Raw genomic sequence first — 23164 nt, forward strand, 5'->3', positions numbered from 1 at the left:
ATATCCAAACACAACAAACACCAACACCCCTGCAGTTTGAAACGAATCCTAGCTTGGCCGGGCATTGTCCATGTACCATCGTGTCGAAATCGTCATCTAGGCAGACGTTTAAGACGCCCAGATGTGGTAAAGACGGCGGCCTCGACGACGCGCTCGGGCCAAAGAATCCCAGTAGGCGAACCGTCTCATGTCCAGAGACGGCAGTATCTGCCACTGATCAGTGACAAATGACCGACCCAGAACCAGAATCTTGGGCTCGGGAAGAGGCGCACTAGCTGGCTCAGGCCCCTGTCTAGCGTGCCGGCGCAGCGGTGCTGGTAAATGGGCAGCGTGACACGGCCAAGCTAGAGTATAAATGACAGGAATCCTGTTATTACAGGAATCCAGGAATCCGGAGCTCCCGCCCAGGGAGGGTTCATGCAGTAGGTGCGGGTACTGCGGAGATGCTGCACTGCTCGTACAAGTTTTGCCGGCATCGTGTTCGTTGCAAAGGTGAAAGTGGTGTTGGTAGGACCGAGCACGTGGTATTCAACGTTACTCTCATCCTGCTGACGGTTCAAGTAAGCAAACTATGGATCTTCTAAGCCTTGTGGCTCCAAGGCCAAAGATCTCACGACTGCACTGTTTCCGGAAGGGTAAGCACTATGTATTGCCTTGTCTGAATTGTCAAGAGAGGCATATGGCAGGCAGGTATATGATATACTATAGATGATTGTTCCCGTGGAGGTGCAGAATCCGTAGGGAGTAAATGAGTTGCGAGGAAGGGATTCTCGCCAAGACCCTGTCGCATGATGGATGACCACTACGTCACGGCGATATCAGCGAAGAAACCAGACCTCGGGCAAGCTCAGCTATAGCTAGCTGTTTATCGTAAGACGCGTTGGTCTCCAGTCCTCATCTGCTGTATCGCCGAGCATGCGGCGCAGTGAACAAGGGGTATCGGCGAGCAGCTGTGCTAGTCGGAGGAGGAGCGGCTAGTCGGAAGCCATTGGAATATGTCTAATAATAAAATTCCCCACACGCAGTGTTCTAGAAAACTCGGCGTTCAGGATGACTCTATTGACACTTTTCCCCCCACAGTCGCCTTAGACGGCGTGGAGACACAGAGCTCAAACTTGTGCCGCTCAGATGAGCTCCGGATAGTTCATACCCGCTCTTGGTCTCGAAAACTTTACAGCGTGAGTTTCCCATCTTTCCTCGGCTGTTCTATACCGTGCATGTCGCGGAACGAAATGTCCAGTCGTCAAATGAGGAAAGGGCGCGCGAGGCCGAAGTAATGGTGTAAGGGGTCAAATATCATACTGGCTAGAGACGCCACATCTCGATATGAGCAAGCATACTTGTATTGTCGCCGACTCCCAAATCACCCCTTTCAACTGCTCATGCGCCGCCGTCGGATGAATGCCTCGTTACAGGGCTCACGTCCTCGAGGTTTCGGGAGGTGTGGGCCCAATTAGTAGCAGCGCCCGACGAGGCGTACCGCGCTCTGGGTCCCAGATCTGCATCCGCTTGTACTTGTAATGTGAAGAAAAGGCGAAGTCTTTCTTTTAGAGCGAAGAGCGGGTAATGCGGTTCCGAACGATAGCCGGGAAGTGCTGTCCGTATAAAACGGGCGAGAGAGTCATCTCCCATGACAAGAATCACATGATGATATCCTAGTGCGGGTAAGGACAGAGGAGAAGCATAGCCTGGAAAGCCCATCTTTATCAGCCAGAGCCTGGAAGAATGGTTTCATCCAGTGCCCCAAAAGCAAGATCCGTACGCCGCTGCGTTGCTCACAACACAGCGATAAGGCCCTGCCCTGTCAGCCGATAGCCGGGCTCTATGGTAAGCTGGACGGGGATAGGTACACAGTAGTAAACCCGCTCATCTAAGCTTTTGTTAAGCGCGAAATAGCTTGAGCCAACCGGATTTAAGTGCTTCAATGGCCAGATCGCCGACATATGTCGCTTCCAGAAATGACCCATGAGGATCCTTGCGGCCATTTTTGTTGGCGTGTATGTATTGACATGGCGGTAGTAGTACTAGAATATAGGAGTTGGGCACTTCGCATATGTATTGAAAGCAAAATCGTCCATGAGAGTCAATGTCTGCTATATCCCGGATATGGCCGTATTAGTGAGCTTATGCTGCCTCGTAAAGGTTCGTACAACACATTTGTTAGACTGTACTCTGTATAAAGGAGCACATGGCCCAGAGGCATGAGAGGCACGAGAGGCTTCGGGGAGAGTGACACGAAGAGGAATGTGGAGAGCAGCAGGTCCATACAACAGCAGTGGCGGTGTCACTGGTCTTGGCCGCCTTCAGCCCCCCTTTATTCCCCGTCAACACTTGTAAGTCGCTGTAGTATCGGATCAAGTCCAAAACACTTTGGCTACGTGTTTCAACGAATCGCGCCATGGCATTCGTATGTGAAATCTGGACTGATGCTTGCATTACCTGCAGCTATCCTGGTGCCTGCCAGGCTAGGAGCTTTAGAGAGATGAATGCAAGGTTAATCGATGTAGCCCTGTAGCCTTTAAGCAGGTGGCCAATGCTGCAACCAATCGCTTCGAATGACCAGCCGCTTATGCCTCTACGATCCAACGCTTGGTGCTGCCGGGATTGACTTCCGGTCATCCGCCAAGCAAGTCTGGCCCTGCAACGAGTGAAAAAGCCTTGTTAAGCCTTGTTATGGATGTGCCAGTCGATGGCTCTTTTGTTATCTTGCCGTGGCGAGTTTTTTGAATCATCCGCTGGAGAAGACGACATGTCGCTTGCTCGACGTGGCATAGCCCTCGGGACAGGTAAGTTGGACTATGTGTATGGATGGCTGTAATGCAATGATTCGCTCGGATGCGGCACCCAAAATACAAGCCGGCCGCACATTTCGCGTAGGCAGGGATATGCAATACCCAAGTCTTCCAATGAAAGACGAATCAGCAGGGCAGTCACATATCGACCGCGCAAATAGCTCAAATATCCTGCATGCAAGAACAACAAGCCGTGTTTGAGCTCTGCATAGCTAGAATCGTATGGATAGAGAGAGGGCTACATTGCACCATGGAGGAATGAGATGGGCGGGGTGGGCACAAAGGCCCAATGGCAGCTCAGGCACAGTCAATGAGCCGATATTGCATGCATGTGCTGGCTGCGAAACGTGTTCGCTCCATTGAGGAAACAAGAGATGGACAGGGCGCGCGCCTTCCTACAACACAGATGTCTGATTCATTCGAAGCCCAAACAGAGGCCAAACACGACTCGGATGATGCAACGTAGCGCAAGCTGATGCCCGCGGCCAAGAAGTTGACGTGGAGGTGAGAGCATGAATAGCGGCAGCGGCTACTGCGTCGAGAGCTCGCTAGCCGGTCGACCAGCGGCGGCTCGAATCGTAGATGGCGGCTGGGTTGGCAGCCACTGGAGGGCGCTCCCGTTGAGGCGTCATTCAGCAAGATGAATTATGCAGCTTGGTTTGCCGCACCCCGTACTGCGTACGCAATGGAGGGCCAAGGGAGTGAGCATTTCGCCTATGCCGGTGTTAGTCTGAAGCTGCAATCATCGAGATGTGCCCGTAGTGTTACAGTATACATGTATGTACTTACTGCTGCGACCCAAGTAGGTGCCAGGTACAGTACATGGCTGCATACTGCATATCGATTGGTCTTTTTTAACGCCAGGGATCCCTGGTCTGGCTAATGGCAGTGTAGCTGGACAGGGGCGCCGGAGTGTTTGTCAACGGCGCATGCTGTGCGGGGGGAACTTTGTTGATTGGCAGAGGAAATAACTGGCCACAATGCTGGGAGGCGGCCAAAGCGCAGTCTGCGAGACACGTACTGTACAGTATCTACTCGATGCTGACGGAGAAATGGGTGCATGTATCAAAGAATGGGTGAGAGTGCGCTAATGGCGAGGGTGAGCATGAGCATGAAGCACGAGCATGAGCATGAAGATGCCAAGACGTAGAGAAGTAGAAAGGATGGAAGAGAGAGAGAGAGAGAGCGTTTGAGAGGAGGAGAAGAAGGGCGGTATGGATAAGGAGTAAGTGACTGCGATGAAGGGAAGGAAGGAGTGACTGGCTGCGATGAGAAGGAAAGAGCCAACAGATTAGCTCAACTAATTATTTCCTACTACTATTCCCAAGTTTATCAAATCATGCTCTTCATCATCTCACTTTTCCTAAATAGGACTTTACAAATTCATAGCCTATTTCGCGAATTTGTTTCCTCCTTTTCTTTCCTCTCTTTGCTTTTTTTTTTCTTCCTCTTTTCTTTTGGTGGTGAGATTTTTTGGGGAGTGAGCCAAATTAGGCATGTATTGCAGTTTCTAGAAAGTAGCCAAAAGAAGGGAGCAGCCGTAACGGAGTAAAACGGGGCCCTAGCGGCAGCTTGCCGAGGCGCTCCGATACGGAAACAGAACAGCGAACCCTGTCTCTTCGCTCGCAAAGCTTGTTACTGTACGGAGAAGGACCCGAATACCATACAAAAATAGATACAAATACTAACACCCTTGAACATTTCATCGTTTAGACGATACCATCAGTGCTACAGAGCGCGCGACAGATACACGCGACTCAAAGCTGTCCACTCATGTTGCCTGAGCAGAATACGGATCTGCCCACAGCAATTGGCCTCGGGCGCAGGCTTATACCCGCCCTCCTAATAGCCAAGTTATATCATCAAATGTTTCGAATTGCACTACTGCTGCCAGGTACCTACCTCATATAAAGTAGGAGTGGTGCGCCTTGTGCCGAGGATTACAATAGCACTAGAAAGCTGGCATAGCCCTCTATTTCCCCGATATGTGCCCGGGGGGAACCGCGGGAACGAGACGCAAGAACCCGGATGGCCGTGTCTCTGTTTCTGCACGTTTCTCTTCTTGCCTCTCTTCTCTCTTCTTTTCTCGCCCGTTGCTTGTTTCGCGAGCAAGCGAGTCCTGGTCATCAAACGGTTGATGGTCACCTTCAAGCATGCCTCGTCCCGCAGGTACCCAGCATCACTACCACGGACTAGGTAAGTGCCTAATACTTGCCGTTTCGTACATGTCAGCGTCGATAACTATACGGATGTCGTAGGTGGTGTGCATGGCATGGGCGCATCAGGCAATTCTCAGCAGGCCATGGGGTGTCTTAAAAGCCAGAACGCTTCCCGCCATCTTGATATCCGTATTGAGGGAGGGGAAATCCCACGGTCTGAGACAGCACCCTGAGACGATACCGTGGCAGAACCCCAGGCAGCCGGCAAATCAGTATGAACAAGATGATTGCATCTCCCCGATTTGGCCTCGGATGCGGGCTGCTGGCAGCAGTACGGACCGGCCCAGACTGAGTCCCATGCATCCCAGGCCCAGCTTGGCCGATCCATTTGCTGGCATGCCGGTCGTCTCGCTCTACAGCAGCAGGGTGACGGGCAACTTGCTGGTAGCAAATCATATGAATACCTATACGGGATACGCAATAGCCTATGGCGAGGCTGGGCATTTCCAAGAAGGTACTGGTCTCGCTGCGAGTTGTGCCCAAAACGACCTCGTCTGCATGGACCGCCAACGCCGCGGATGTACTAGCCACAGTAGGGAGCTGCGGCAGACGAGCTGGTCGAGAAGAGAAAACAAGACTGCCAGCGTACAGGTACATGCCTCGGTCGCATTAGGCTCTGGGCTGCATATCGGTGAGCGGCCTGCATCGAGCTTCTGCAAGCCGTGCAGCAGTCTCGTGGGGTCTGGGTCGAGATCTTCCGAGGCGTGGCAAGCGCTGTAGTGTAGTGTGTACTACTACCAGTAGTGCGTAGGTACATGTACGAGTACTTTGCCTCGCCCGGCCGTTGCGCCGAGGCACGACAGGGAGTCCACGGTACATGTACATCGGTCGAGAAGCGAGGTAGGCGATGCGCGCTTATTGGTCAATGCCACTCGAAATTACTGCGTTTGGCCATCCGCTACTCTAGCCGGCGTGTACCTCTGCAATCTTCATTTTGCGTGCCTGGGTCGGATGCAAGCCACCAGATGCTCACAGACACCTGCCACGACAGCTGCGCCCCAGAGCAGGAGATCAAGATGGCGTCGTATTTGGCCTTGCTCCATGCCTGGAAGCCGGTTTATGAGCCGAACCTGCTGCAGCCGCACGGGGCATGCAAGGCGCTGGAAAGCAGTGCATCTGCATTTGGTCTGCATTTGGTACCCAACTGCTACTGCAGGCGTTCGAGTACCCAACACATGTACCTCGTTCCAAGGCGTGCATGCATGCGAGCAGCTAATGTAGGCGTGAGGAGCCTTGTTTTCTAAATGGCTGCAGGCAGATCGTCAGCCCATCCAGCCGTTTTAGTGTCAAGTCCTTTCTGCCATGATGTGTCTATATGGCCTTTGGCAGAGCGCCAAAACACCCCGATCCATGGCCGCCTGACTCAATCCGGGCTGCTTCAGCAGACGTGCTGGCGGCTTCATCTTGCTCCGTGTTTTCGGTCCTGTTCCAAGGGCTGGCCGTCAGTCCCCATCGGCCTCGAGCGTCGGCTGCAGAAGGCGCTGACACACGCGAAGCCCTGTCTGTCTGAATTTGAGGGCGACTCCACTGGGAGCCCTAAATGAACACCATCCGACAGGCCCCACGCCAGCCCGGCCGAAGCGGCGATTTGGCTGAGGCACCAAACAGAAGAGAGCCACGACACATCATCGGCAGACGTGTGTGACTGCCCACCCGTCCGTCTCACTTGGCCGTCGCACGCACTCTGGCCTTGGGCGTATGGTGGTCCCGTCTTGGAAAAGTGCGTCGAAACCGGCCTGGGCGTGGGACTCTTCGTTTGGACTGCCCCATGCGGTAGGGCTACATATTATGTATGTACGGTACTCGTACATTTGATTTATTTGAAATTGGCCGTCATGAACATCATGTTTTGGCATGGTCGATTGGCTGCTATACTTGGCACAGCACATTGCTGCTACTTGCGCCGGTTGGCCCTTGGATGTACCGGATTGCTACCAGTAGCATTTGCGTGTCGGTTCACACGCTCAGGAGGTCAAACACGCAGCTGCGCAGCTTGATGCAGCATGAATCGGCCTGTCTCGAGCCATGGCCACAGCCACAGGCATCAAGTCTATGCCGGCCTCGTATGCATCAAACGTGTGTGCCAAGCAATCGCCCTACGAGGCCGGCTCAAGCTCTCCGTCGGCGCAGTTTAGCTCTTGATCAAGTATGCCGTAGCGTCCTTGACCCAAGAGACAGGTCCCAGGAGTGGGAACCCGCGCTCCCGTGTCTCCCAGGCCAGGTCAGACCCTCTCTGGCGTAAGAGAGTGATCCATGGACGGCGTTGGCGGGTCAGCTCGGAGACGAGGGGTCCTGCTAGTAGTGAGTAGCGTGAGTAGGTACGAAGTAGCTCCAGCTGTCGTAATGCTAGCAGCAGTAGTAGTATGCTCGGTTCAGCCACGATGACGATGGGCTTTCCCTACTGCCCTTCTTTTTTTCAGCCGACGTTGACGGACTGGGGTCCCTGGCTGTTTTGGCATGTTTTGGCATGTTTATGCCAGCTGCGGCTCTGTGTGCTAGCAGTAGTACAAGTCGTAGTAGCTGCCAGGCCCTTGCCGGCTTGAATCGCCCGCGGCCAGGCAGCTGGAGCGTGACCAGCGAGATTATCTGCGTTTGCGTCGTCAAAACTCGAGGGCTGGACCAAGAGCCAGGGCCAGGCTGCAGGAGGGCTGTGCGGGCGTGGTGATCTGATTCCCATCCCACCGGGTCGCCGTTGGTTTCCAGGTTCTGAGATGGAGAGAGATGGACTTGCATGGTCAAAGGGTGAGCATCTCTACTTCTGATGTCGGAGTCGGCGATGGAGACAGCGCCGAGACTTGGAGACTTGACGCTGCATGCCTGGTGCCGCATGCTGGTTGCCTCGTCGTGAGGGAGATGAAGTTGAAATCGGCATTGCCTCTGTTCATCGCCCTTTGCTGCCTCAGGCTGGATCGTGAACAGCCATGGCGCCCAGAGGTACTCGGGAGGTACTCGGGAGGTACGCGGCACGCGGCGTACCTTGCATGTATAGCGCCGCCATCTGTTGCGCCGCCATCTGTTGCGCCTGCATGTACCGCATGTACCTCTGGCAGATGGCTTCGGTAGCCGTGCATGCTGCACGCCGTAGCCTCCCTCTGAACAGGGCCGGGCCCGTTGGGTACAAGAACTTGACGTTTGTACTAGTACTTTGGAGTTGCGCCTCCCTTGCATCGGCCTCTTGGTCACTCTCTCTCTCTCTTTTCTTCGTCCTCTTCATCTCTCTTCTGCTCTGTCCTTCTTTCATCCTTTCACCATCCTCTTGCTTGACCCTTGATCGTTTTCGACCCCTCTATGCGTCATCCCTCCTTGATAATCATAATCCTTGCTCGTCTTCATCACGATACTCGCTCCTTCGTCAGCAATTGTGGACGGCAAAGACAGAGACGTCAACACAGCCTATAGAAACCGAGGACCGTCCAAACCCAGCCATTATCAATCACTTCACTTCGAGGCCGCTGTGGCTCTTCAAGTTTCTGTTGCCGTTGGTTGATTCCATCGTTTGTGGCCAACCGCGTTACCCGCATCTTCGCCGTTGTTTCTAGAACCAATCTCGGCACTTTCTCACCACCGGAGCTGGCTCCGGCGTTGCACCAGGCTGTCGGCACCCGCTTGGCCAGACCCCCGTCACTTCTACCCGCGAGGGCCTGCACGTAGCATCAAGCATCAAGCAATAGACGTTGACCCTGTTCTATTTTTGAACCCCCGTCGTTGCTCATCACCTGGGCGGAATCGCCACCCACGGAGCCTCTTTATCGGCATCCGGCCCCGGATTGATTCGATAACTCACGCCCGCCTCTACTGTACGCCCCGTCGACAGTCAAAAGACACAACACACCCCCTTGCCAAGGGCTTGCAGGGGGGCTCTGGCCCGGTCTTGTGCTTCCCGGCATCTGGCTTCTCCCGTCGTCCGCCTTGGACTCTACTCTAAACCCTGAAAACCGAGTAGCAACTGATCAAACCTGGATTCCGCTAGCACGAGGGCAAACACAGGCGGGACAGTTTAACACACTACCTTGTCACTACATTCTCTTGCCGGGGTGGTTAACCGATCCGTGAGATTTCTGAAAAGCGCAGAGATTCGATATATAAAACGCCCAATTCACGCCCTTTACTCAGCCTTCATCACATCTTTACCACTCAACCATTCACTCCTCATACATACAACTCTGATTATTTACACTCAACATTTATTGAACGCTCAACGTCTCAGGAAATACTTCCAGTACCAACCAAAAACTTAAAAGAAACGCCTTCCTCTCCTGTCAGCCGCCACTGCTGCTGACAACTCATATCAAACACTCTATTTCGCCCACTTGCACTAGTCACCTTGACCAAACGTCACTATTTTTTCACTTTATTCGGATTCATACTGCTCTTCGTATTAGCAGTGGCTCAAGACTCGAATCTGTCTGAGATTTCCATCTTTGACAGATACCCAACTAGCTTCTCTCAACTCAATACCAACAACCGCCAACACGGCTCAACGACAGTCCTCCGCAGCAATGGCAAACTCTTGTGCTCATTCCTTTGTCATGATCAAATCTGACAACACTCTTGTAGAGTGGGTTTGCCAGCACTGCCGTTCGGGCCCTCACTGGGCCATCTATGAGTGCACTTATTGCAAGCTTCACTTGTGTCGCCCTTGTACCCAGGCTGCTTAAGCTGACTACAAGGCTACAATTTACACCAGAGTATCAACTAAACGATTGGTCAATCCCATGGCAGGCCCACTGGGAAGGCCAGTCGTGATTACACCTGCCCACGTTGCTGTTTGGGATGGAGCAACATCTTGATCGCGACCTCTTATGACGACTTTATTACGTTTTTCGAAGCACTCACTTCTGTGGAAATGCTTCTAGACAGATACGATTCTCACGAATCATCATGACTTTCACTGCTACTCGTTTTCTTTCCTTTGTCTTGACCGCCTATCCCCATCCTTGAGCAACTCGTCTTTCTTTGGCGCTCTTCATTTACAAGCGTTTATTGGGACCTTTGTTGCATACCAGGATTGTCTGCCATTTGTCTCCAACTAGAGGTCATGTCTCTTTTCTCTCTCTTGTTTTGGCTCCAAGCATACGATGGATTTTTCTTCTTGTGTTTGTTTTTGGCTTTGTCTTTACGTTATTGGTCTGGGTTTGCTTTGTTATTTTGGGTATTTTGGATATTTTGGATGGTATGGTTCTCTCTTCTACTCATTGGCCTGCGCTGTTTTGAGATTTAGATGGATGGACGAGGCTGGCTCACGTACCTACCTACAGATAGATTGGCTGCCGTAAGGCAAGGAAACCCCCACATGAATGTGTGAGCATGGCACATAGAATTAGGATATATAACTGGATTGTCAATTACATGTCTTTACCTAGACGACTTGGCTCGTGATTCTCTCTCGTGCATCATTCACCCTTTGAAGCTAGTCGAAAGCGGAGCTCATTTATGAACATGTGCCATAAAGATGAAGCAAGTCGCAAGGCAGCAGAAGAAATCCTCTGCTGGTATGATATGTATAGTTATAGTTGAGCATTTACATCGCTTTTGATTGGTAATTAAAAAAATATAAATAAAAATAAAAAAAAGCCCCCCCAAGCATGTATGGTTTACTTTTTATTGTGTGTTCACCAAAGAAAGAGGGAGAGGAATATGATCCAATCTTTGTTTTTGTCTCTTCTCCTTTTTTCTCTCTTTCATCCTTCATTTTCCTTCTTTCCGTCCCCCCCCTTTCTTACTTCATTTGCGCGTCCTAAAAGCACAGATGCTGCAAACCCGAGAAATAACGGCCCGTATGTAGCACAGAGATCCGTCTTGGTGCGAGATCATCTTTTTTGTGTGCTTTGGTACACAAAGATGAGTTTTTTTGCCGAAGCGGGCTGCGGCATCTAAACTAATCTTCTTCTTTTTTTTTCTCCCTTCTTCTTGGTAACACACAATTTACTCTGATTTCTGAATTTGTAGTGGTTTACGCAGATGGGATATACTTGCTTGTAAATAAGGAGGGGAGAGAGAGCTTGGCATAGGCTCAAGACGCTCTAGAAAGGCGATACTATCGCTCACAGTCAAATGCCACGACTTTTTGATTCAGGCTTCACGAATAACGGTAGAAGCGGGCAATAGTCTTATCCGTGTACGCCCAGTCAGCCGCCGGCCGCTCAGCCGTCCTCCTCGTCACAGCCACCTCGTCGCCGACCGAGACGTCAGCGCCATCCAGGCCGTCGACCAAGAAGGCGTATTTGCCAAAGACGGGCTCCCATTTGGCGCCCCTGTCGACCCGCCGATCCGCCATCAGCTTCTTGAGCAGCGTGCCCTTTTCGCCCTCGCCAAAGCGCCCCGTGTCGTAGTCCACGTTGAGCGAGGTGCACCGGTCGCACAGCTTGGTCAGGGCGAGGACGGGGCGGCCGCCGATGGACAGCTCGGCCCAAAAGTCCTCGTCGAAATCGACCTCGCCGTCCACCACGACGTTGGGACGGAATTTGACAATGTCCACGGCGTTGTCGGTGTTGGAGAAGCGCGCATTGACGTTGCGGAGCGATTTCTCCGTCACGACGAGATAGGCGGCCATGTCGGCAAAGGCCAGCCAGTCTGGCTCGGCCTGGCGTTGATCTCGTCCACCCCATACGTAGTTGTACCCGCCCCATATGTAGCTGTACAGATAGGGGAGCCAGCCTTGGGTAGGGGCGCAGCAGCAACCATCGGCTGGCTTCTTGGTGAGTTGGTTCCGAGGACTGGACGACGCTCGTCGCCAATGTAGAAGAAGATGGTCTCGAAACCGAAGCAAGCAGTGAACCACTTGTCAAACGAATCTCCCATGCGGTAAGCATTGACCAGTGCTTGATGAAGGTTAATCACTTGCTTGTCGAGGCCCGATAAGTTGGGATCCAGGGGCACACGAAGAACGACGCTCTGCTCCGGGCACCATGGCACCAGCGGCACCTCTGGAGGCATGTATCGAACATGAATATCGTCGCCTACAAGCTCTGGGACGAAGCGGCTGCACGCGGGAAACCTATCAAGCTGCAGCTTCTGCAAATCCCCATTCTCCTTCACCTTGAAGAGCATGAACCGTCTATCATACTGCACTCCTTCAGGGCCAAGGCGAGCGTTGTGGAGCGGGATACCGCAAAGTCCTTTGATAGGGTAGACCCAGATCTGGGGTAAGACGGTTTTTGTTAGTGGTAAGCAACCTTAATTCTGATTCCACTCCGCCTTTAGGTAAGACGCTTACTCCTGTGACTTTCATGGCTGGCGAGATTGAGCGATCCAGCGGAGTAGATGTTGGCCCGCTCGAGGGATGTGATGAGAAAAAAAAAAAAAGGGTATGACTGTATTTGGGATGCTGCTACTGCTTCTTTGCCTCTGTTTCTGAGCCGTGGTAAGACGCTTGTGTGTTATTTTAAGAACAAGAAGCTGGCCGTGGGATCCATGTATTCTCGACCATGTTTGCTTGTACAGTACGCCTTGTGTGGCGCGCCCTTCCACGGCAGTTGGCTGACTAGGCTGTAAATCGGAACTCGTTTACTCCATCGCAGCAAGTGACCCATAATCTCGCTGGTTTTTGCCTTTTTGCTCTCCCTTTTCTGCCTTTTTCTTAAGACGTGGGGGGAAATAGTGACGTCGATCGACGACTTTTTATGGGCATGCTGTTAAGCAATACTTGTACCATAGGTAGTAAGCAACAACGCAGCAAACATCTTTTGCTTTGTGGTAACATCTGTAAATCTCCAGTTGTCCGGATAGATGCAGACAGCCTCAAGTAGAATAAGAAGCAGAAACAGGCCCAGAGGCACGGGGGCAGAACAAGGGACTTACTGGTAGAATTTTTGCAATACGATGAGATGTTTCATTCTTGTTCATATCAAGTCTGCCCACTCGTGCACATATTGTTCGTTGATATTCCCGTACAACGCCGAAGACTACCCGAAAGCAACCGGATCCTGGCTGCAGAGCCTAGACCTTCGTTTTTGGACAGTTTTGCTCTTCCGCATTATGAATACCTTTGTAATCATTGGATTCCTTGCCAACCCCAGGTTAGAAATGGCCATCCCAGCGAGCACGAGTTATCGCATAATTCTGCTGCCTCTTGGGTGGCATTTCGCTGTCACTTCTTATCGTGACCGCCATTTAGCCGAAAGTAACACTGATAGATAAAAGCTCAATGTCTCTGCTTCCCTGCGATGAAAGCGAGCTAGCTTTCTTTGATGTGAGAGGAGCGATGGCGTCATTTGTAATCGCCGTCAACCAGGCATCAGAGTAGTATACCGAGAAAAGATGCCAGAGTCAAAGATTAAGACCTTATTGGGAAGAGCCTTGACCCTTCTTTCTCTTTCCATGTATGCGTAGCATATGGACAGTGAGACTATCGAATTGCATTCATCAACATTTGTATACACGTGAAACCTCTGAGATATTCTTCTGCCCTGATGTTTACATGCAAAATATTTCCATCATATGCATCATCTCCCACTCGCGGTTGTTTGTGAAGGGGAGAAAAGGTTCGGCCAGGCCTTATCGTTTTCTGTAGTAAGGGTGAATGTTAAAATGAAAGCCTCTCAACCCCGACGTAAAGGCGCGTATGGACTCGAGGACAGGTCTGTACCATGAAACAAGTATCGAACCCTAGGGCGGGGAAAGCGGGATGCTTCGGTGAATGGATACCTGGAAACGCTTGAGTGAAAGCTCTAGAAGCTGCAGCTAATGGTGCCGCCGATCTGACGTATCAAGGTGGACACTGGGTAAACACAAAGCCGCTTATCCATCTATCACTGGGAACCTGTTTCCGTAATCCGTTGGATCACTACCGGTTCTCACGGCCAGATGATTCCGAAAATCTTGACTCAACATCACCATCGCGTCTCCAAGTTCCGTTCAAACCGTCTTGGCATCAAAACGAAGCGGCCTCAGTTACTCAAATACGAAAATCGTCGGTGCTGTCGATTCGGACGCGTACGCTCTGTACGTCAGCAGTGGATCGGCCACCCTTGCTCTTCTTTTTGAGGGGAGGATCCCTTTGTTAGAAAACGTTGCCGCAGAAGATGGGGGGCGATGCTAGCTTGATAGCTTAAGTGGCCGGGTTACCGAAGGATTTGAGTGATGACTGGCTTTGATTTCGGTGTTGATAGTCTGTGCCGCTATATCACATCACATGGTAGTTCTTCTCATGCCAAATAGCTAGCACGAATACTAGTCTAGTGATGAGAGAATAATGGCTAATACCTAGTGTCAGTGAGCGTTACCCGCGCCCTCGGGAACGGGCATGTGGGTGATGTGATACATCAAGTCATTCTTTGGGCGAGTGCCCGGTATGTTTGCTGATTCGTTCAGCTCTTTATCTTGCAGTGTTGTGAGTGGGCCGCGGCGGGATGTATCCAACCCTGATAAAGCAAACGTTTGAAGCACAAGAGGGGGATATGATCCTTCGAACATGCACGGCAGGTTGTGTTGGTTCTGTATATACATGTACATGGTACTCGGGGATGCGTATCAAGGTTGGTTTGCAGGTCGTATTAGATGCGGGCCAGTTAGAGATGGCGGTTTCGTTCTGATAAAGATGGCGGATAAGAGGAAGAGATGCCGGCCACTCATTCATTCACCGAAGGCGTCAGGTCTCTGCACACCTGCATACATGCATGCGGGCATGAGCAAGTATATGCAATGCTAAATCATGGTGTGGTGCACACTGGGCGTCCAATTCACCCGGCCTGCGTTATCTTCATCGCTCCATCTGTAGCTTGATTTGCGCAATTTGGACCCCGATAGCTGTCAATCTTGGCGTCTCTGATAACCCTGAAGATGTGCCCATGAGTTCGAATTCGCAGACAGGGCCAGGCGAGAGGAGCAGCTGCAAATGGTGGCGTGCAAATTACTGCTACTGCTGTTGGTCGACGCCTCATTGAATCTATTGGACGCGCATGAGGAGTTTTTCCTTTTCTTTCTTTGGCCTGGCTTATCGCGTGCCCTCCAGCCCAGCGAACTGGGGGCCCAGACCATGGCCTCGAGGCATGAATTTTGGCGCTTGGGATCGCTAGTCTGGCTGGGTCCCTGGTGGAGAGAGGCGGCTGGGTTTGAAACCCCAGGTTTGTTTGAGGTTCTCCAGCAAGGGTTTGTTCTTAGTGCCGTGGATACGCCTGGCCGCATGCGAGCACGAAAGAGCGATTTGACGAAAATTCGTGGGCATTTGAAGATTTGAAGAATTGTGAGGGATCCAAAAGGCAGGAAGGAAAGAATTGGGATGCTGTGGGGACCTAGATAAGATAAGCCCTGTACCTGAGGCACTGCTGCAGCAGCCAAGCAACAGCAACTGCAGCACCTTGATCTTCCAAGTGCTCTCTACAGCACTATTCTGCTAGCACTGCTTTGCTGTTTGATCGTCTGCTCTCTCCTCCTGATCCCATCTCCACCACCTCAAATGCCTCCTCCACAGTTCAAGCACCACTAACGGCATGTGGCATCTTTGCCTGTGCTTGGCCAAAACGATTGCTCTGGCAATCAGCTAACAAGCAGCAGCATGGCCAACCAGCTCACGCCACCAGCTGCTCAACAGCCTTAGCTCAGCTCCATTTGCTACAGAGTTTTGTGTGGAGGCCAGAGAAAGGTCTCAAGCCACCACCCGCTTTTACACACGCACTATTAGCACGCGGACATTTCGACGGGCAAAACCGCTTGTATCGGTTTTTTTCTAATTGCTAGCTCTTGAGTGGATGTTGCTCGATGCGGTTGTATCTGAATCTCTTTGCGAACAAACAAGGACGAGTCAAGTTTTGCAGAGCAGACGACGCCATGGGAGGCAGCTCCAGCACATGGAGCCGAGCTTTGCCAGGGCCCTTGTCCCCGTCTCGCCTCGCCTCGCCTCGCTTGCTTTTTGGCCTGCATACGCATACGGGTTACAAGGTTTTTCCTTCTTTCTTACATGAGCCAAAATTCTGCGTGTTGGTTCGTCGACGGGCTCTCCCAACCAATAATAGATAGACCTGATAGCTCTGGCGTACATCCGGAGCAGATGATGTAGATCTTGTAAGGGGAAAGAAAGGTTTTTTTTTTCCTTTATCAATCCTTGAGCCCCCCCGCCTCCAGATCTGGCTCCTCTCCCCCCTTTTTTACTTCAATCTTCCCACTTGTCTTCTGCATCTGCTCATGTTTGCTGTTGCTATTTAAGCTTGCCTCACTACTCTGTTTTCTCTCGCGTTTGGGGATTCCTGAAACAAGCAACTTGTTTTAACCTTGTTGATCCCCTTTTGTATCACTTTGATTATTTATATACATATTTGCTCGCCCTACCTAGCATAGGCGCCTGTCACATCTCATCTATCGCCGCCCACCCATCTCGCAAGCGTTTACACCTTGTTCCACAACGAATATTTACAAGACACACTTATCCGCACCACCTCTTCCTCTCTAGAGCTTGCGCCAGGCCTGGAGCCCCCCCCAACCTTATCTGATCTCCATAATTCCTTTTCTCTCTGGCTTGTTTCTTCTTTTATATTACTCCCTGTTTATCTCTCTCTATATCTGCTGCTGTGTGCATAAATCTTCTTGTTTCCCTCTTTACTCTTTTTGCGCTACATCCTTTGGATCGCCCGCCAAGTGCTGCGGCTAAATCGAGAAAAGAGAGCTTTCGCGCTTCTGGAAAAGGACCCTTTATACAGCGGGTAAAAGGCATTCCCGCGGCAGTTTGAGTGCTTAATTCAAAGCTTCAGCATTACAAACGGCAGAACATTATCCTGGATTAGGGAGGTGGTAATCTCCCGCCGCATGGTATAATATGGAGGAAGCACATCGTTTCGTGGGTGGTGTGCGCGAGCTGGATCTCGCCAACTACGGATCTGTCCCTGTGGTGGACAGAGTTAATATCGTGCAAGGCCTGAGGACCAGTGCAGGTAAGACTTGATTTTCTTTTTCTCTTCTTCTGTTCATCCTCAATTCTTGCATTCTTTGATATAATACACAAATATTCTCTTCAAGATTCGAGGAGCGCAACAAGCATCTTGCTTCAATGTCCCTCAAAAAAATTTTCCCACTCCCCCGCCATTTTTGTCAGCATCTCTTCAGCGTATAGCTCCAGGAAGCTTCACAGCTCCTCAAAGCTTTGAGCTCTACTCCCCACAATCTTTTTCCACGTTGCCAATTTCAAATACCTATAAAATACCTATAAAATACCTGTAATATTCAAACAGCTCCATCTTCTTCAGCTTACAAGACACTTCTGATTTTGCTAATCAAATCGCAGCATTCTTCACATTCCTCCGCGCAAATCTAGCTCTCAGCGCAAGCGCACCCTCCTCGCCCATCTCCTCCCACGCACCGACACCACATCTCGAGCCCTACTCACACCACCAGTTCCCATTCCCGCCATCCCCTTCGCCCCTCAGCTCCTCGACCTCCTTCTCCGACTTTCACTCCGCCTCCGACGCTGACGCCGCCTACTACAATGACCCTCTCGCCGACGTTCCCCCCGCTGTCTCTCGAGCCGCTGCTCACGTACGACGACAAGGTCGCAGGCCTGAACCTCATTGCCGACTCCATCGCCCAGATGAAGCAGCGAGCGGCCCGGTCTCTGGTTCTCCACCCGCTGTGCTTGACGCTCCTGTTCGCCACATGGGCTGGCGTCTCTCGATGGGCCTATGTGCCCTCGTCTGGGGATCCTAGCCTGGCTCTCCTGCTCTCCTGCGGCATAGCCATGATTTATCTCACAGCTATACGCTACTCCACAGAAGGCTACGCGAAACTAGCAGAAGACATGCGGTGGTCATGGCTCGAGGGCCCCGAAAGCATCGAGGGAGACCTCGTCATCGGTGCTCGCTACGGCGGCGCTTTAATCGGAGCCCTCATTCTCAGACTCGAGCCTCGCTTCTCCCCCGTGTCGTCCATTGGCGGCAGGCGCAGAATCAGGAGCAGGAGCGTGAGCTTCCGTGGGGGCAAGGGCGTCATCCGAGCCTGGACGACTCGCCTTCGCTACCGAGGAAAGGGGATCGGTCGAGACCTCCTCGACGGCGCCATCCGCATTGTCAAAGATCGCTGCGGGAAAGATGCCGAGGTGGGATTTGCACAGGAGCATGCTAATAGCACCATGCTGCTGCCAGCCTTCTTCAACGGAGCGTTTCGTCGAGATGAAGTGCGTGCCGCCAAGGCTCTGGAGAAGGCGCTGGAGGAATGGGAGTCGAGCAAGAAGAAGAAGAGGTGATGGCATCTGACGTGCTGAAGGAGCTGGGAGCAGAGCGAGAGAGAGGAGATATCAGTCAGCTATCCCTGGAGGAGCTGTATAGGTTCTAGAGAGGATTAGAGGTTGGGATATATATGGTGGAACATTCTTTTGTTTGAGATACCCCTTGTTTATACATTTGCGTCTTGCAGTCTTGATTATTATAGCGCCAGGCCTTTCCATTATGTATTATCATCTAATATACACACAAAGCCTTGTCTTTGCTGACATCTTTCTATTTCCTTGGAAAAAAAGATTCTGACTTGCTAAATCACCGCGCCTCGTTGCTAGTGTTGTGTATCATTGCTCGTTGCTGTCATTGTCCGTCATGAAACGACTGGGACTATCAAACGTGCTCGAAAGAAAAGAGACATTCCACCATATGTTGAAAACAATATAACACGTGAAAACAAATATCAGGAAGCTGGTAAAAATCAGCGAGTATCGAGAGTGATTCTATCAGCGCGATAGAGAGGTCGTCTACTCCGCTGGCGCCTTTGGAAATCCTGGTCCTCCCGGCTCTTGGGCACTGTCATGGTCACTGGATCGAAGCCATAGAGGGTGCGCCCACGGCGATGGAGACTATGCAAGATCTGGAATGTTCACAGTAGTTAGCACTTCCTTCGTCCTTTTCCCCCCCTCTTTCTTTCCCTTTGAGCATTAAACGGTAATCAGTAGAAAAACACGAGGTTACATACATCGTGGACAGTGACTGTCTTGGCATTGCGGTGCTCCACATAGGTCACGGCGTCGCGTATGATCTAACAAAAGAGTGAAGAAGGCAAAGTTAGTTGACACAAGAAGTAAAGCAAAGCAAAGCAACGCAACGCAACGCTGTTGCATCTCACCTCCTCAAGATACTGCTTCATTGCTTTTCTAGTCTCGTCGTATATGGTCGCTGAGATGCGTTTGACTCCGCCGCGACGAGCCAAACGTCTGTAATCAATGAGTGTGAGTAAATATGAAAATCTCAGCATGTAACACAGAGTGGCGTTATTACCGGATAGTTGGCTTTGCTATAGTTCCATGTTAGTATTTCATGTCAAAAGTATCTCCGAGACAAGAGGAAACGAAGACGAAAACATACTAATTCCATGGATGGTGTCTCGAAGAATTTTCCGATGGCTATTGTATAAAAAGTATCAGTACCTGCTTTATTCATGAAGAGCAGATAAAGGCATGAAGCTTACCGTCGTTGAGCACGGCCTATCGTCTTGCCTGCAACTATGCGTCTGAAGGGGGCTTCTGCGGACTCCATGGTGATACTGTCGGTGTTGAAGACACACTGTATGCTTGTAGGGATAAAATAGTGGGGTAGACTAGTAGTAGTGTATCGTCAGCGGGCGCTAAGTACCTAGCATCGGCTTGATAGCAAGAGCTCCTCACAATGCTAAAGATGCGATATGCGATGGCTTTGCAGAGAAAAGAGCGGCGGTTGTAGAGAGGGATGATTCAAGAGGAAATATCTCCTCTTTGTGTTCCGGGTTAGGGTTAGTCCGCCCTTTCCGTCTGCTTGCTGAAATTTCTCTGAACTATTCAAAGGTGAAGTAAACAACGGACGTTGGCCGCACCTGACACGCACCTGGCACATCCGGCGGCCTCCTGGCGGTTACTTGAGGACTGAGGTGTACGTTATGCACTTGTGCTCTTTTCGAATGAATCAATAATCAAGGGAAACCAAGTAATTGAAGTAGTGATAGAGACATTAACATTAACACGCAAATGGCAATATAAAGAAAAGGCGCAAAAATAGGTAATTCTATTTGTTGGGAATATCAAGTTCAACTTTTTCATTTTCGCAACACACTAGCCAGCCGCTCCTGCCTTTTATCGATGCCCCGAGGCTTTTCCCTCCTACTACTCCTAGAATCTGGACTTTACCTTGCCAATCACATTGCTGTGTAGCATTGTCTAAAGCCAAACCGAGGGTATCGACCATCTCCAACTGTTTTCGCCTATATTAAAGCCGACCTGGGTCGTTTATTAAAATTTTGGGGGGGTTAAAGAAGAGGGAATAAAAAAAGAGTTGCGACAACAAAAGACCATAACGCCAAGGCATTTATTTTCGTCGTTTCGGCACCGCGAAATGAATAACCGGGGTTGATGCGCTCTCTTCTGTGCATCACCGTTGACAGCCATCAAATCGGGTTTCGTACAAGGGTATTAAAATGAGCAAGAATCGTCAACATATACCACGCATCCGCCGCCGCCGCGTCCTAGGGCAAAATGAAAAGAACAGAAAGAAGGATTATTGTTAATGGATAAGAGTATTGGGCCCAGAGCCCTAGGTCTGCAGTAATGGTGCAGTCGACAAGAACGGATACTAAGCGGCGACTTCTGCGGGAGCGGCAGCACCCTCTAGCTCTGGAGTAGCTTTGTCTGTATCTGCCATGACGGGCTCGGATGCCTCTGGAGCTGAGTCCATCTCAATTGTAGCTTCGGCAACAGGCTCTGGAGCAGGCTCCGTAGTAGGCTCGGCAGTAGGCTCAGCAGTAGGCTCAGCAGCAGGTTCGGCAGCAGTCTCAGTCTCTGCCTCAGCCGTTGGCTCTGCAGCCATCTCCGTGATTGGTTCGGCAGTTGCCTCTGGAACTGTCTCTGGAACTGTCTCTGGAACCGTTTCTGTAGCTATTTCTGCAACTGTCTCCGCTGCGTCTGCAGGAGCCGTTTCTGCAGCCAGTTCTGTAGCCATTTCTACAGATGGCTCGACGGTAGGCTCTGCAATGGCGGAAGTGTCAATATCGGCGGCGTCATCCATTGAGATGCCAGAAGGAAGCCCTTCGTGTGCTTCAACAACGGGCTCTGCAGCAGGCACTTCTGCCATATGAGCATCAACCATTAGCTCTGGGGCAACGGCAACTGCGACTGCAGCCAGGGCATCAGCCGCTTCGGCCTTGACAGCCTCGTCAGAGTCTATAGTACGTGCTCTTTTATAGGGCCTCATGTCTGCCTCATTTAGAGCTTCCTTAACGGCCCTTAGCTCAAGCTCTAGGTCGTCCAGGCGTCGCTTGAGGATGTTTTCTCTTCGGTGACTCTCTTCAAGTTGACCTCGGAGTTGATTTTCGGTTTCCCTGCTGACGTCTAACTGAGCTCGCAGCTGGGTATGCTCGACACCAGCGACTTCTTGGCCCCTGAGAGCTTCAGAGGCAGCGGCTTCTTGCTGCTCAAGCTGGCTGAGACGACCTCGGAATAGTTCATTGATAAACTCGAGCTCTCTGACTCTAGTTTTCAAACTAGAATTATTTGCAATGAGTTGTTCTTGCGTTTGCGGAGAGTCGAGGCCACGGTCTCCATTCATTGGCGAGACGGCACGTCCCTCTCCACCATTGAAACCACCGACACCTGTTTGAGACGGGTCGTCCACCATGAAAGAAGGTAGACCATGGTTGTACATGGAAGGGGTGCCGGTGCGGGAGATGGGTGAGTTGGGGCCCTCTCCATTCGCCTTTTGCGCTCGTCGAATTGCTTGCGCCGCAGTGTTCTCGGCGCTGTTGGGATCTGTCGACATAGGGAAGCCATGTCCATGTTGTTGATGCTGCTGCTACAGGTTGGGCGATATCGTTAGCAAAAGGGTGCGATGCACCACGCGCGCCGACGTGTCACTAACCTTTCTCTTGGGAGCAAGATCTGGGCGCATCGTCTTGACACGGTTCCGGCTCTTGATAACGTCTGTCTTGAGGGATATCGGTCGCGGCCGTCCGTGCAGCTTCAGGAAAAGTCCACATGCATTGCAAAGGACGGAGCCAAACTCGTCACGTCGCCATAATGGCGTTGTTGACGTTCCGCAGTTTTGGCAGACCGGCTGCGTTGATCCATTAGTTGCCATCATGATGCCGGCTAGTGCTGGGAGATAGGGATGCGATTAGGGAATCGATTAGGGAGCGCGGCCGATAAATATTATCATGATCGATAAGGATGACGGAACTGAAAAAAAAATTTCTGGGCCCCCGGTCGCCCGATAAGACAAGGATAAGCCGGGGCACCAGCGCGGCTTAGCGCAGAAATTTCTTGCGATAAGCCACGTGATTGGGGTGATATGAGATAAGAATGGTAAAAGTTGGAATATGGCGACTCCAATTGGCCCGCTGTTGGCTCGGCAGTTTTTGGTAACTGGAGGCGCAACAGAGCCGGCGCCATGCGATAGATTGAGATGGAAAGACAAGAGGGCCAGGGAAGAGGACGGAAAGAGAAGGAAGATTGCAAGCTTACCATGTTGCCGTTGTTGCCGCCGCTCGTCGCAGCAGGGGAGACGCCATGATACATCTGAGGCTGAGGAATTGGAGGTGGTCTAAGGGATGCGAAAGTCAGCGTCAAAACAACATATAATGCCGGCCAGCTCGCCACGCGGCGTGGACGCAGCCAGCGAACAAGGCATTGTGCGGCTTCCAATGTAGATGCAGATGTAATACCTCTGCTGCTGCGGGGCTTCAGCGGCCGCGTTGCTTGCTGCAAGGGAGGCAATGCCGGGCAGTTGCTGCACATTGGCAGATGCAGAGGTTGACGTCGAGCTTGGTCGAGAGATGGGCTCGATCGGTGGCGGCGGCAGAACTTGCGCTTCGTCCATCTTTGGCTAGGGATTCGACAGGGTTTGCGGACAGGCAGAAGGCCAGCGAGGCGAGATGCGAATTCGAGGGGTCGCCAGCGTGAATAGCGATGATGGAGACTGTTTCTTTTCTCTGCTAGAGGTGGGTGCTTTTCCTCTTCTTTTTTTTTTCCTTTGCTCAGGAGAAAGCGAGCACCAGCCACAGGATCGCGGGATCGCAGATTTCGGCTCGCGCTATTGATGATGTAAGGAATTGGCGACGGGCGTGGGCAGCGGTGCAGAAGGCGAGGCTAAGGCGCGGCACAGGAGCGTGGGGAAGGGAAAACGAGAAAAGGTGAAGCGAGGAGGAAGAGGTATGGTCTGGAGGAGTATCGCGATGTAATTATTGCTCCCCCCTTACAAAGTCGAGTACAACAAAGTTAGCAGA

The 23164-nt window shown here is 51.5% G+C and overlaps 7 protein-coding genes across 7 annotated transcripts; 3 read left to right on the forward strand and 4 right to left on the reverse strand.

The window, feature by feature from the left end:
- Nucleotides 1-5104: 5104 nt before the first annotated feature.
- Nucleotides 5105-5608, reverse strand: TrAtP1_001544 (uncharacterized protein; the record flags this gene model as incomplete). Its single annotated transcript, XM_066111039.1, has 1 exon — nt 5105-5608. One exon carries the CDS (start codon nt 5606-5608, stop codon nt 5105-5107), a length of 504 nt encoding a protein of 167 aa, XP_065967112.1.
- Nucleotides 5609-11090: 5482 nt separating this feature from the next.
- Nucleotides 11091-11564, reverse strand: TrAtP1_001545 (uncharacterized protein; the record flags this gene model as incomplete). The annotated part of the gene is made up of 1 exon (XM_066111040.1): nt 11091-11564. One exon carries the CDS (start codon nt 11562-11564, stop codon nt 11091-11093), a length of 474 nt encoding a protein of 157 aa, XP_065967113.1.
- Nucleotides 11565-11956: 392 nt separating this feature from the next.
- Nucleotides 11957-12160, forward strand: TrAtP1_001546 (uncharacterized protein; the record flags this gene model as incomplete). The annotated part of the gene is made up of 1 exon (XM_066111041.1): nt 11957-12160. The coding sequence occupies one exon, from the start codon at nt 11957-11959 to the stop codon at nt 12158-12160; it is 204 nt and encodes a 67-aa protein (XP_065967114.1).
- Nucleotides 12161-14846: 2686 nt separating this feature from the next.
- Nucleotides 14847-15188, forward strand: TrAtP1_001547 (uncharacterized protein; the record flags this gene model as incomplete). Its single annotated transcript, XM_066111042.1, has 1 exon — nt 14847-15188. The coding sequence occupies one exon, from the start codon at nt 14847-14849 to the stop codon at nt 15186-15188; it is 342 nt and encodes a 113-aa protein (XP_065967115.1).
- Nucleotides 15189-17426: 2238 nt separating this feature from the next.
- TrAtP1_001548 (uncharacterized protein) lies at nt 17427-18179 on the forward strand (the record flags this gene model as incomplete). The annotated part of the gene is made up of 1 exon (XM_014085979.2): nt 17427-18179. One exon carries the CDS (start codon nt 17427-17429, stop codon nt 18177-18179), a length of 753 nt encoding a protein of 250 aa, XP_013941454.2.
- Nucleotides 18180-18631: 452 nt separating this feature from the next.
- Nucleotides 18632-19455, reverse strand: TrAtP1_001549 (uncharacterized protein; the record flags this gene model as incomplete). Its single annotated transcript, XM_066111043.1, has 6 exons — nt 18632-18790; nt 18896-18958; nt 19046-19133; nt 19198-19213; nt 19285-19322; nt 19388-19455. The coding sequence occupies 6 exons, from the start codon at nt 19453-19455 to the stop codon at nt 18632-18634; spliced, it is 432 nt and encodes a 143-aa protein (XP_065967116.1).
- Nucleotides 19456-20520: 1065 nt separating this feature from the next.
- On the reverse strand, nt 20521-22758 carry TrAtP1_001550 (uncharacterized protein; the record flags this gene model as incomplete). The annotated part of the gene is made up of 4 exons (XM_014085978.2): nt 20521-21735; nt 21802-21996; nt 22404-22482; nt 22604-22758. The coding sequence occupies 4 exons, from the start codon at nt 22756-22758 to the stop codon at nt 20521-20523; spliced, it is 1644 nt and encodes a 547-aa protein (XP_013941453.1).
- Between the last annotated feature and the right edge of the window lie 406 nt (nt 22759-23164).

The sequence above is a fragment of the Trichoderma atroviride genome, chromosome 1 (assembly GCF_020647795.1).
Source record: "Trichoderma atroviride chromosome 1, complete sequence".
Lineage (NCBI taxonomy): Eukaryota > Fungi > Ascomycota > Sordariomycetes > Hypocreales > Hypocreaceae > Trichoderma > Trichoderma atroviride.